The sequence below is a fragment of the Leucopleurus acutus genome (assembly GCF_964270905.1).
Source record: "Leucopleurus acutus genome assembly, chromosome: 20".
NCBI classification, from domain to species: domain Eukaryota; kingdom Metazoa; phylum Chordata; class Mammalia; order Artiodactyla; family Delphinidae; genus Leucopleurus; species Leucopleurus acutus.
Window position 1 is genome coordinate 50,846,750 of NC_139162.1, and position 13,567 is coordinate 50,860,316.

Here is a 13,567-nt window from a genome sequence, read left to right on the forward strand (position 1 = left end):
CCTCTCCCGTTGTGGAGCACAGGCTCTGAATGTGCAGGCTCAGCGGCCATGGCTCACGGGCCCAGCCACTCCGCGTCATGTGGGATCTTCCCGGACCGGGGCATGAACCCGTGTCCCCTGCATCGGCAGGCGGACTCTCAACCGCTGCGCCACCAGGGAAGCCCGGCAGGTGGATTCTTAACCACTGCGCCACCAGGGAGGTCCCCAGGAAATGTTTGTTCAGTGTAATTGTGGCTGTTCAAGCATCATAATGTGACCCAGCTCTGGAGGAGATTATTGTCATTGTAAAAAGGATTTATTCAGTTAACTTTCTTTGTGATCAAATAAATGGATTAATGTTGTAGTACATTAGTTCTCATAGTTTAGGTTATTTGAGCTGAGCTGAGAGAACAGACTTTTAAAGAAGAAAAGGTTCTTGGCTAGGAATATGTAAAAGTAAGTCATTGGGTTGCCTAGACCAGAACCTGCAGGCCAGAGAGGTTCAAAACTAAATTGTCAGAGAATCACTTGGTTCGGGTGAGGGGAGCAGGCAGGGAGGTGCAGGGTGCAAATCGCAGAGAATTTGGTGGACTGCTGATAGTAGGTTTTGCAGGTAGGACAGTTGTGGAGTGTGGGGTGGGTGCTGGTGGTGCCTTGTCTCACCTGAGAGAAGTTTCTTGGCTCTACGGATGAGGAAGAGGAGTCCCTCCCATCATCACAGCACAGTCTAGTCTTGTGTGTATGTGTGTGTGTGAGAGTGAGAGAGAGATACTCAATATACAAAAATCCCGCGACATCATTGCAAGTTATGGAACATAACGGTAAAACAAATACTATCCAACTTAAAAACCAGAACGTTCCCAGTACTGTTGTACCAATCTGGGTGTTCTTTCTCTGTCTTCTCAGGGCTGCTGGTACATTTGTGTGGATTTAATAAGGTATCCAGGAGGGGTGGATATAGCCCTGCTTGGCATGGTGTTTTGTCATGTGTTTGTAAATCTAAACAGTGGAATAAAGCTTATTAGGTGGTGTTGTAGGTATAAATTAAAAATGAAATTAAGAATAGTAGAGCTAGTCACCATGTACCCACCACCCAGTTTAAAGCATAAAACATTACTGATGTGATCGAGGCCCCCTGGTTATCGCTCGCCAGCATGAGCACCCGCTGTCGTCAGTTGTGGTTCTTATTCTGGGCATTTCTTCTCACTGCACGTGTTTGTTTTTCCAAGTAACATAGAATTGTTTGGTGTGCTTTTTAACTTCTTAAAAGTCGGTTTTGCGTTTTATGTTTGCTGCCGTGTGCTTCTTAAGAGCAGCTTTGCGTTTGTGAGGCCATCTGTGTTTGTGTGTGGTTCTGGGGCTTTGCTGTCCATTATGGTCGCCACCGGCCGCATGTGGCTATTTAAATTAAAATTAATGAAATAGAAAATAGATTAAAAATTCAGTCTCACCAGCCACATTTCACATGCTCAGTAACCACAGGTGGCTGGTGGCAGCCATATTGCAAAGCACCAACATGCAGAATGTTCTTGTCATCATTGCAAGTTCTCTTGGACAGCAAGCACTGCAGTTTTGTTTGTTTGTTTGTTTTGTTTTTGTTTTGACCATAGAGTATTTGTTGTGTGAAAACATTACTATTTATTTATTCTCCTATTAATGGGCATTTAGGTATATAAGGTTTTGCTCTTACAAATTGTGCTGCAGTCATTTTGTGTGTGTGTGTGTGTGTGTGTGTGTGTGTGTGTGTATAGATAATCTCCTTGGGTAAGTGTGTGATTTCTCTAGGATATAGGAGATTTAGGATGTGCACATCTTCAACTTTACCAGACCCCGAAAAATAGCTCTCAAGTAGTTTCCTCAATTTACATTCCAAACCCAGCAGCATGTAACAGTAACATTTGGTAACTTCAGGCTCTTTTGCCACTCTGCAGAGTGTGAAAACTGTCTCGGGTTGTGGTTGTCAGTTGTTAATATGCTTTTGAAAACTATAGCCTCCCATGAGTAGGTGTGGAAATTAGACCTAGAAATCTGTAGTTTGAAAGTTGTTTCAATTCTGATTTACATTCAGCTTTACATCCAGATCTGTATCACTTGTTATAGATGTTCAGCCTGATCTAAAAAGTAAAGTAGGTTCACAAGTCCCAAATGTGGAAAATACAGAACAAGTTGAGAAAATGTGAACCTGTTACCCAGTGATGTCAGTATTCTTTTTATGCATGTACATAATAAATTAGAGCACTAATTAATATATATTAGTACATGCAAGACATGTATAATGATCTAATGTAATATATGACATACATATGTATTCTCTTTTCCTTTTTTCACTCCATATATTTTCATAAGCATTCCTCAAATCTTTATGTCTACTTTGGAGAGCATGATTCTATTCTATTCTGTTTATTTTTTTATTGACATATAGTTGATGTACAATTGGAGAACACGATTTTGAATGGCTGTGTGTGTCCGTCTTCCCCTTTTTGCCTTGCCATCATCTATTGAGCCAGTTTCCTGTTGCAGTCTCCCACTATTCTAAATGGCCCAGCACAACCCCTTAATTTGATAGCTGATAGACTGTGTGGAGAATTCATCTTTATATTTATTGTTGGGCTTTTCGGCAAATGAAAAGCAGGTAGGTCCTGTCAGCTCAGGGGTATTTATTGAAAATCTAGTCCATTCAATGCTGTGCCTTTCACTGTGGTCCCTGCCTCAGGAAGCTGCTACCCATCTGAGGAGAGGGGATCAGTTAACGGTGTGAGAGGGCTTATTATTAGTCTTAACTAGACTCTCAGATTGAAATCCTCGAGGCCCAGAATCGTCAGGGGAGAAAATGGACAGTGGAGGGGAGTGGGTTAGGCATTCGAGGCAGAGGGATCCATGAGCCAAGGGCATGGAGGAGCGGGAGGGATGAGTGAGGTGTGAAAGTTACCTTCATTCAGGGGGGTGGTGGATGCTACTACCTGGCAGGCACTGCTGGCTGCTTCATCTGAAAGGCTCTTCATTCCTTGAAAGCACCGTCGAGCGGGCTTTTTATAAACTCAATGCCAGTGAGGTCGGTAAGGCAAGCACCACCTTTTGCATCTGTGCTACTACGATAGGCAGCTTGGTTAAGTTTCGTTTTATTTTTAATAGTTATGAGCCATGATAGTAGACTTTGGGTACCTTGAACCAGAAAAGGGGGCGTTAATTGAAGGCAGGCTGGAGTAGCACAAGAAGCATGGAGTAGCTCCTGTGATCTGAGAAGGGGAAAGACCAGGGCAGCTGGGGAGCCTCAGAGGCAGCAGGGGTTTGGCCTTTCTCTTTAGAGCTCTGACATTAATGTGTCTCCATTTCCCACTTTCATACTCACGATTCCCAGGAGAAACAATCTGATGGGTCTGGCTTGGGACATGTGTCCACCCCTGGCTTTGTCACCTGTGGCTGGAGGGCTGGTACACATTAAAGACAAGGCCACAGGGAGTCTCCTCCTCAGATACCAGGAAACTTCTCTAAAAGTTGTCAGCCACTGACAGGCCCAAGAGAGGTTAATTCATTTGCCTAAGGTCACAAGTTAGTGGCAGAACTGAGTCTAATTCTGCCCTTAGAGTTGAGGGAAAGGGGCCTCTATCCTTGGCCCTGGTGCTATAGAAGGTCCCACTCTGGCCTTCCTCCAGCCATTCCCCTCACAGGGTAAGGATCCCATGGGATGAAGGAGCTGCATCTGCCTGGATCTTGTAGCCTTCCTCCAGTTCTAGACCACATTCTGGATACCTGGATCCCTGGAATCTCCTGCCCAGATAACCCTAGGCTACTTCCCGGGCTTTTGTGGGCTTCTTCCCTGATCTGCCTCTGGAGTACAGACCTTGCCACAATGTCTGCATGCCTAGGCCTAGGGGTGGATGTTTTGGGGGGGAAGGATGGGCAAAGCCTTTTGCAAAGTTAAGTGCAAAGCCCCTTGCATTTTGAGTCAGAGCCAGAGCGGGGAAAGGGTGCGGGTACGGCCTTCCCAGGGTATCTCGTTCTGGCACAGTACTCCCAAGGATTGTGAGAATTCCAAATTTGAACCTGGTCTTCCAGGTGGTTATGAAGAAGGTTTATTTGTCAACGCAGGAGAATATAATATACTTAATAACTTATTAGTGTGATTTATAACTAAATATGTAGACATGGGTTTTCATTTGTACTCTTACCCTCAGGCCCTGAAAGTGTTAGCAGTGGGCCTGCCTGGGACTAAGACTGTAAAAACAACTTTTTTCCCTTCATTTGTCATATAATGGCCTAACGAATCAGTGGATTCTTAGCATTGGTCTTTGCCAGACAAATTACAAAAATTCTGAATTAAGGTCTTGGTAGTTTCTGAAACCTGGTTAAGACTTTTCTTATTGTGATGGCATTTCCAGACCATACTGCTGATGGCTTGATCTGCATTGTAAGACTTGTTAAGAAGGGTCTGGCAAGTCTGTATCAGGCACTAAATGTCACTCCGCTAACTACGTGACTTATCTGTTAAGGTCAAACAGACCCATTGACCAAAAGGTTTGAGGGCAGTACAAACATCTTGTATGCCAGCTTTTACAATGGATCCAGACACCAAAGGAGTGATTATGGGGAGGCAGAAAGCCCCCCTTGAAAACCACACTGTTTTATCTTCACCAGCAATTTGAACTTTCATCTTTCAAATCCATTACGGTCTTCAGCAAGCTGCCTGGTAGCTGATAGATCTTGGTTCACTTAGCCTGCTAAATTGTACCTTTGTTGTCTTTTTTCTCTTTTATTTTTAAAATATCTGGGGTGTGTGTGTGTGTGTGTGTGTGTGTGTGTGTGTGTATAGAAGACAGGAAGAAAGACGCACACCTCTCTAAGTTTGAAATTATTTATACACTTACACACATATACCATCTTAAACTTGGTAAAAGTAGCTAGTACTGACAAAAATTTGAGAGTAAGGTGCTACCACCTTATTCCCAAATATTTCAGTCTGTATTTTCTCAAACAAGGCGTTCTCCTTAATCAGAAACCAACCATCAAAATCAGGAAATACACATGGGTACGTCGCTGCCATCTAATCCTCAGACCCCATTCCACCTTCACTAGTTGTTCCAATCATGTCCTTAACAGCAAAAGGATCCAGTTCAGAATCATGTGTGCATCTAGATTTTCATGACACCTGAAGGTTGCTAAGCCAGTTATTTTGTAAAATGTCCCTTAGTTTAGGTTCATCTGATGTTCCCTCGTGATTAGACTCTAGCTACACATCTTCGGCAAAAATATCACAACATGGATGCTTCTCATTGCATCCTGTGGTCTGGTGCATGGTTATCACATACCCCTTTACTGGTAATGTTAACTTTGATCATGAGTAAGATTGTTTGCCAGACTGCTCCTTTGAAAACAGTTTTTTTTCCCTGTGTGACTAATAGGTATTCTGTAGAGGGGTATTTTGAAAATATGTAAATACCCCATTCCTATCAAACTTTATTAATTAGTTAATTGTAGGTCTGTGGACTAATGGATCATAGTTTACGTAAAGTATTATAGTCTATTTTTATCCTCAAATTGTTGTAGTATATTTATCCTCAGATTTGACCAGTGGAAGCTTCTTTAAGCTGGCTCCTATTACCTCTTGACATGGCCCATCATTCTTTGAGGACTTTCCTTGTTTCAGGCTCTTCTGTTCCTGCTGCCCCAGTTTTGAAATCAGTCATATCTCCAAGGAGAAATGTTTCTCTTAGTGGTGATTAGAAACCAAAATCTAGGTGTTAGATGTGCTCATTGCTATCAGAGTATCATTGCTTTTAGACCTTCTCAGTGGACACAGCAGGTAAATATTTGTATGTGTACATATACAAACACTTGCATCTACATTTATTTCTTTATCTGCCTGTATATATAGAAAACGGGTTCATGCCAATAACTCTCACCACAGGCTTCATTCTACTTTTCTCCTTTTCCATATTTCTAATTCTCTTCTTCTCTGACAGTGAGAAACCTGGCTCCCCAGATTCTCAATGTAATTTCTTGTTGCATCAAGTCCTTGGATGTAATCAGTCTCCTGTTGCTGCCCTTGGGGATGCCCTTCTTACCCTGACCTGCTCTGTCCCCTCCAACCAGGCCACCCAACCCCTCCACACACACACAGTTTCCCTGCCCTTCCTCAGTCTCAGCAAATGGCTTTTGGACTTAATTGTTTAGGAAAGGGAAAGGAAAACCATTTTCTCATTCATATTTAGTTGTTTATATTTAAAAATATAATTGTCTCTTGGCATTTTTTTGAGAAAATTTGATTTAGCTTAATAGGTTTCAACCATATTTCCTCCTACCACAGAGCTTTTGCAAATGCCATTTCCATTTCCACAGCCTGGAGGTTTCATTCCATCCCCTTTGCTTGTTTTTCTTCTCTGTTATTTATGAATATTGTTGTTTGTTTCTGTTTACTAATACAAAGAAAATTTATTGAATATCTTTAGATACACATTCTTGGTCACTTATGAAGGTATTTCCGTGACGTAAATCACCAGAGTTCAAGAAAGAGCCAGAATGGAACTAGGTCTTTAGCTTTGCTCTGTCTGTCTTTTTTTTTTTTTTTTTGTGGTATGTGGGCCTCTCACTGTTGTGGCCTCTCCTGTTGCGGAGCACAGGCTCCGGATGCGCAGGCTCAGCGGCCATGGCCCACGGGCCTAACCGCTCCGCGGCATGTGGGATCTTCCCGGACCGGGGCACGAACCCGTGTCCCCTGCATCGGCAGGCGGACTCTCAACCACTGCGCCACCAGGGAAGCCCTGCTCTGTCTTTCTTCAGTGCAGGGAGTACATGTCGTTGATTTCTGTGTCCCCAGTGCCCAGAGGAACACACAGTAAGTGCTCAATAAACATTTATTGGATTTGAATGGGCCTCAGCTTCTTTTAATGAACAGTAAACCTTATAGAATGACATTTCTCCTAGAAATGGTGAAGAGTTACTGCCTTGTGATTTAAAGCCAACATATTTTATCCCTAAGCAATTTTGTCTTTTTTCAACAGAAGGTGGTCTTCTGCTCCATCAAAGAAGCGCTGGAAGTGGACTGGAGCAGTGATAAAGCAAAGGCAGCTCTCAAGCGCACAACTCCAGATTACTTTCTCCTTCAAGGTGAGGACTGGAAGCAGAGCTTCCCAGCGCGCGATTTGTGCTTTGATTTCTGCAGATGTGGCTGCAGAGGCCAGAAGGTTTCTTGAGGTTTGCCGTGAGTGGAGTTCCCCCTTAGCTGGTTCTCAGTGGCCTCTTAGAACAACAGAGTGAATGGAGAGGAGGCCTGTCACTGACCTCTGGTTTCTTAAAGATTTTTGCTTTTTTTATTATTTGTTGAAGTGAACTGCGCTCTAAAGTTGAGCCTGAGATAACAGTGCCATAAATCAAGCTCTTTTCATCACTGCTTTCCCTCTTCAGAGTTCTTCCTGGGCCTTAAAACCAGTCTTCCTCTCCTGAAGTCTTTTTCCCCACTCTCACCATCATTGCTGGTGTTCAGGGAGCATTAGCTAGGTATTGGTTGGCGTCTTAGTGTTCTTGTGCCTGGCACTTTTATTTTTTAATATTATTTTTATAATAATAATCATAAACATTGAGTGCTTACTAGCAAGAGCCATTGGGAGTTGATACTATTACTATCCCTACTTCACAGACAAGGAAACTGAGCACAGAGAGATTAAGGTTACTCGTGTTCTCACAGTAAGCCAAGTAAGTGTATAAATAACATCGGTTTGTTAATTAGTGTAAAAATAATCCATATTTGTTATAGAAAATACCAGAAAAAGAGCAAAAAAAGTCACCTCGACATTTTTGTACTTTTGGGGATGTGCTTCCCAGCTTCCCCCCGCCCATGTTGGCACATAGAAAGCCCTCAGTAAACAGCTATTAATTTGGAAAGGTTTGGGGTATAGCCTGAGCGTTTCTAACTGCTGCTTATAAAAGGAGTCAACCGGTATTTGAGTTTACCATAACCTGAGGATTCTCTCAGCCAGGGGCAGTCTTGTCCTCCAGGGAACACTGGCAGTGTCTGGAGACATTTTTGGTTGTTATGACTGGGGGTGGGATGGGGAGAGGGCAAGGATGTTGTTTAATATCTTATGACACACGGCACAAGATAGCCCCCTCACGACAAGAGTTATCTGGCTGCCAGTGTCAATAGTGCTGAGGTTGAGAAATCCCGATCTAACCCTTTGCAGTTTCCAGAGTATTTTCTTGTCCGTCTCATCATCACAGCTCGCTTATGAGGTGGACAAGGTGGGAATTATCCGCAGTTTGGTTTCTTGGGATGAAGAGACAGAGTCCCAGAGAGGCTCGTGTTTTGCCTGAGGACGCAGAATGCAGATGGCAAAAGAGCAGCCCAGGTCTTTGAAGTCTAATTAATTAAATACTGTTAGAGGTCCCAGGTAATGAAAACATCCGGGCTCCATTCTCAGTGCTCTGTGGGTATTAGCTCGTTGGATCCTCACCACATTCACATGAAGCAGCTGCTGTACCCCCACTTACAGGCGTTTTAAAAGGTACAGATTGATGAAGACACAGGCATGTGGCCACCCCTGCCCTCAGGAGCCCATCATTGAGATGGGGAGGCAAAACTAATGGCCTGGAGACAGTGTGGGGGAAAATGTTTATTGAATCCAGATAGATTCTGCTGACCATCAGTATCAGAAGTTACAAGGGGCTGGGGCGTAGACAGGTCGTGAGGCAGAAGCAGGAGCTTTAATATTGTGACCCAGATGGCAGGCAGTGGTACACAGTTCAGAACTAGTGCTCTGGAATCAAAACAGACCTGCCTTTCAGTCCTGGCGCTGTCATTTTCTTAGGTGAGTGATGTTGAGCCACAGACTTAAATTCCCTGAGGCTGCCTCAGATTCCCCTCTGACCATGGGGGTGTTAATAACGCTTGCCTCAGAGGGCTTTTGTGAGGCTTGCATGACACACACGCCAGGGGCTTAGCATACAGCAAGTCCTAGAGACCTAATATAGTTATGTGCTTGGAGGTGGGAGGTACTTCGCAACTGTGTAGTAGAATTTTAGGATTGACTCAATTTACCCTTTTCTAAAAAAATTTATTTATTTTTAAAAATTTTTTTGGCTGTGTTGGGTCTTCGTTGCTGCACGCAGGCTTTCTCTAGTTGCGGTGAACGGGGGCTTCTCTTCATTACAGTGCGCGGGCTTCTCATTGCAGTGGCTTCTCTCGTTGCGGAGCATGGGCTCTAGGCACGCGGGCTTCAGTAGTTGTGGCACGCGGGCTCAGCAGTTGTGGCTCGTGGGTTCCAGAGCTCAGGCTCGGTAGTTGTGGCGCGTGGGCTTGGTTGCCCTGCGGCATGTGGGATCTTCTCAGAGGAGGGCTTAAACCCGCGTTCCCTGCATTGGCAGGCGGATTCCTAACCACTGCACCACCAAGTAAGTCCCTCAATTTACCCTTAATTCCATACTTGAGTAAGTATTATCATAGCAGCAATCCTATTGGATTTTAGTTTTTTGCCTGTGACACTTTGTTGGATAATATACTCCATATGTTTACTTCTCTTTTCTTTTTTATTTTTAAAAATTTTTTTTTATTTTTAATTAAAAAAAAATTTTTAACGTTTTTATTGGAGTATAATTGCTTTACACTGGTTTACTTCTCTTTCTAAATGGTACTAATTATCTTTTTAGTTTCAAGTTCCAGGGCTTAGGATTTGGTGATTGAAACTATGTTCATAAAACAACTATACTCCAATAAAAATTAATTTAAAAACCCTTCATAATTAATAGTCATATTAATTATGAATATTTCTTTATTATGGTAAAAACCACATACCATAAAGTTTACCATCTTAACCATTTTTATGTGTATAGTTTTGTAATAGAGAATTTTTATTTTTTTGCAGGCTTTTTAAATATATATATAAATTTATTTATTTTTTTTATTTATTTTTGGCTGCGTTGGGTCTTCATTGCTACGTGCGAGTTTTCTCTAGTTGTGGCGAGTGGGGGCTACTCTTCGTTGTGGTGTGTGGACTTCTTATTGCGATGGCTTCTCTTGTTGCAGAGCACAGGCTCTAGGTGCGCAGGCTCAGTAGTTGTGGCGCATGGGCTTAGTTGCTCCATGGCCATGTGGGATCTTCCTGGACCAGGGATCGAACCTGTGTCCCTTGAGTTGACAGGTGAATTCTTTCTTTTTCTTTTTCTTTTTTTTTGCGGTACGCGGGCCTCTCACTGTTGTGGCCTCTCTTGTTGCGGAGCGCAGGCTCAGTGGCCATGGGTCATGGGCCCAGCCACTCCACGGCATGTGGGATCTTCCCAGACCGGGGAACGAACTCGCATCCCCTGCATCGGCAGGCGGACTCTCAACCATTGCGCCACCAGGGAAGCCCGACAGGTGAATTCTTAACCAGTGCACCACCAGGGAAGTGTCCCTGTAATAGAAAATTTTAAAAGGAGGCAGCCCCACATATCATACCGTCTAGACCAAGGCTGGCAGCTGTGCGCTTCCCACTCTCCCCTCCATCCCTTACCTGTGGCAGATGTGGCTAATAAGGCCTTATCATTGGCCAGCCACTTTTCTCATAGCCTTGGGATCCTTTAAACAGCACTGCCTGCAGTTCCCTCTCTGATTTGGCATACAACTACAAATTAAGCTAACTCTCTCCTTATAAGAATGAGGCCTAGAAGGGAAGTAACTCCCCATGGCCTAGGTCTAAAACCCAAGTCTCCTGATTCTTCCAGGATCTAGTTCTTTTCACACCATCCCCAGTGTTCTTCCTGAGTTTTTTGGATATCCAACATAGCCTTTCCTGGGCTTTTCTCTTTGTAGCAGATGACATGTCCTAACTTTTCTTGTGTGGCGTCATATGCATATTCCTGATGATATTTTTTTTGCCCTCTTGGGTCGTTTTGAGCTCTGTGTGTCTTTCCAGAGGTGCTGCAACTGGAAGTATAAGGAGTGTTCCAAATTCAATGAGCATGAGGGCCTGCTTTGCTGTCTGGGAGTTTTGCTCTTGGTGTATATTTGATTAACTCCTTTGACTAGGGACTGGACTAAGCTTCTGGAAGTAGAGGGAAATGGCTCTCGTGATCTCTTTCCCTGGGTCCTGCCGGCAGCTTAGACTTCTGCCAGAATTCAGCTTGTAAGTATTAAGCTGACTTTCTGAGTATATCACCTTATTCTTTCTTTTTTTTTAATTTTTTAATTTAATTTTATTTATTTTTTTATACAGCAAGTTCTTATTAGCCCTTAATTTTATACACATCACTGTATACATGTCAATCCCAATCGCCCAATTCATCACACCACCATCGCCACCCCCCAACGGCTTTCCCTCCTTGGTGTCCATACGTTTGTTCTCTACATCTGTGTCTCAAATTCTGCCCTGCAAACCGGTTCATCTGTATCATTTTTCTAGGTTCCACATACATGCGTTAATATACGATATTTGTTTTTCTTTTTCTGACTTACTTCACTCTGTATGACAGTCTCTAGATCCATCCACATCTCAAGAAATGACCCAGTTTTGTTCCTTTTTATGGCTGAGTAATAGTCCATTGTATATATGTACCACAACTTCTTCTTTTTTTTTTTTTTTTTTACCACAACTTCTTTATCCATTTGTCTGTCGATGGGCATTTAGGTTGCTTCCATGACCTGGCTATTGTAAACAGTGCTGCAATGAACATTGGGGTGCATGCGTCTTTTTTGAATTATGGTTTTCTCTGGGTATATGCCCAGTAGTGGGATTGTTGGATCATATGGTAGTTCTATTTTTAGTTTTTTAAGGAACCTCCATACTGTTCTCCATAGTGACAGTATCAATGTACATTCCCACCAACAGTGCAAGAGGGTTCCCTTTTCTCCACACCCTCTCCAGCATTTGTTGTTTGTAGATTTTCTGATGATGCCCATTCTAACTGGTGTGAGGCGATACCTCATTGTAGTTTTGATTTGCATTTCTCTAATAACTAGCGATATTGAGCAGCTTTTCATGTGCTTCTTGGCCATCTGTATGTCTTTGGAGAAATTTCTATTTAGGTCTTCTGCCCATTTTTCGATTGGGTTGTTTGTTTCTTTAATATTGAGCTGCATAAGCTGTTTATATATTTTAGAGATTAATCCTTTGTCCGTTGATTTGTTTGCAAATATTTTATCCCATTCTGAGGGTTGTCTTTTCGTCTCGTTTATGGTTTCCTTTGCTGTGCAAAAGCTTTTAAATTTCATGAGGTCCCATTTCTTTTCTTTTGTTTTTATTTCCATTACTCTAGGAGGTGGATCAAAAAAGATCTTGCTGTGATTTATGTCAAAGAATGTTCTTCCTATGTTTTCCTCTTAAGAGTTTTATAGTGTCCAGTCTTATATTTAGGTCTCTAATCCATTCTGAGATTATTTTTGTGTATGGTATCACCTTATTCTTATATTCAGAAATACTTCTTTTGGGACTTCCCTGGTGGTGCAGTGGTTCAGAGTCCACCTGCCAATGCAGGGGACACGGGTTCGTGCCCCGATCCGGGAAGATCTCACATGTCGCGGAGCGGCTGGGCCCGTGAGCCACGGCCGCTGAGCCTGCGCGTCCAGAGCCTGTGCTCTGCAATGGGAGAGGCCACGGCAGTGAGAGGCCCGCATACCGCAAAACAAAAAAAAAAAAAAAGAAATACTTCTTTTGATTTGATGTGGGGCCATTCATATAACTAGCTGTGAGATTCTCCTGTAATTTGACTTCATTGGTTATCTAGGAGAGCATAGTAGCTTCCAATGCCTGAAGTTGCCTTTTGCCAAATATACTTGCCGTCAACTGTCTTTGCGACTTGAGTCAGGTAAGTCAGTTTGCTGCTAGGCTTTTGTTTCCTCACCTGTAAGGTGATAGGACTAAGTTATCTGCCTGTTTCTAAAATCTCTTCTCATTCTAGGTAGTCAGTGACTCTAATAAAATAAAAGTTCCTCCTTGTGTCTCTGTATTTTTAATTTTTGTACTTTTGACAACTTGACTGAGGTGTGATTTATGCCAGAAAATTTACTCATTTTAAGTGTATTTCTTTTTAAAATTTCTGGAAATTGTTTCGTGAATTTGAACAAAATGTCCTCCAGTTTGTCTTAAGGTCTAACTGTAGTTTTGCCCAGCCAGTTTTGATGGTCAGCCATAGCAGTGGAAGTGTAGTCCAAGTAGAGTAGTGGGCAGTCTTGTGTCAGGGAAAAAGACGGGCTTTGGGGACTACCAGAGTTGAGCGCAGGTCCCAGCTCCTACGTGAAATTGATATAATTTAAAAAGTGGCCTTGATTTTGTTATTCAAGTCAAACATTGGTAACATTCTACTGGGTTGGCCAAAAAGTACCTTTGGTTTTTAAGTAAAAATAAAAGACACATTTTTCATTTTCACCAAGAACTTTATTGAACAATGTATTCACCCTTTTGTTCCACTACCTTCTGCCATTTTTCAGGCAACTTCATAATTCCATCTTCCCAAAACTTTTTATCTTTTTGAGCAGAGAACTGTCCCAGGTGCCTTTTACAGTCTTCCAGGGAATTGAAACTTTTTCCGTTAAGAGAATTTTGTAAAGACCGAAATAAATGGAAATCCGAAGGCACAATGTCTGGTAAATACGGCGGATGAATTAGAGCTTCCCAGCCAAGCT

At 42.7% G+C, this 13,567-nt stretch overlaps 1 protein-coding gene across 1 annotated transcript in view; it reads left to right on the forward strand.

Moving 5' to 3' along the window:
- The window catches only part of SAE1 (SUMO1 activating enzyme subunit 1), a 73,040-nt gene that overhangs the window by 26,887 nt on the left and 32,586 nt on the right, over nucleotides 1-13,567 (forward strand). Inside the window, exon 6 of the mRNA XM_082863263.1 lies at nucleotides 6,978-7,083. Coding sequence (XP_082719389.1) covers nucleotides 6,978-7,083 — 106 coding nt within the window. The remainder of the gene's footprint in view (nucleotides 1-6,977; nucleotides 7,084-13,567) is intronic.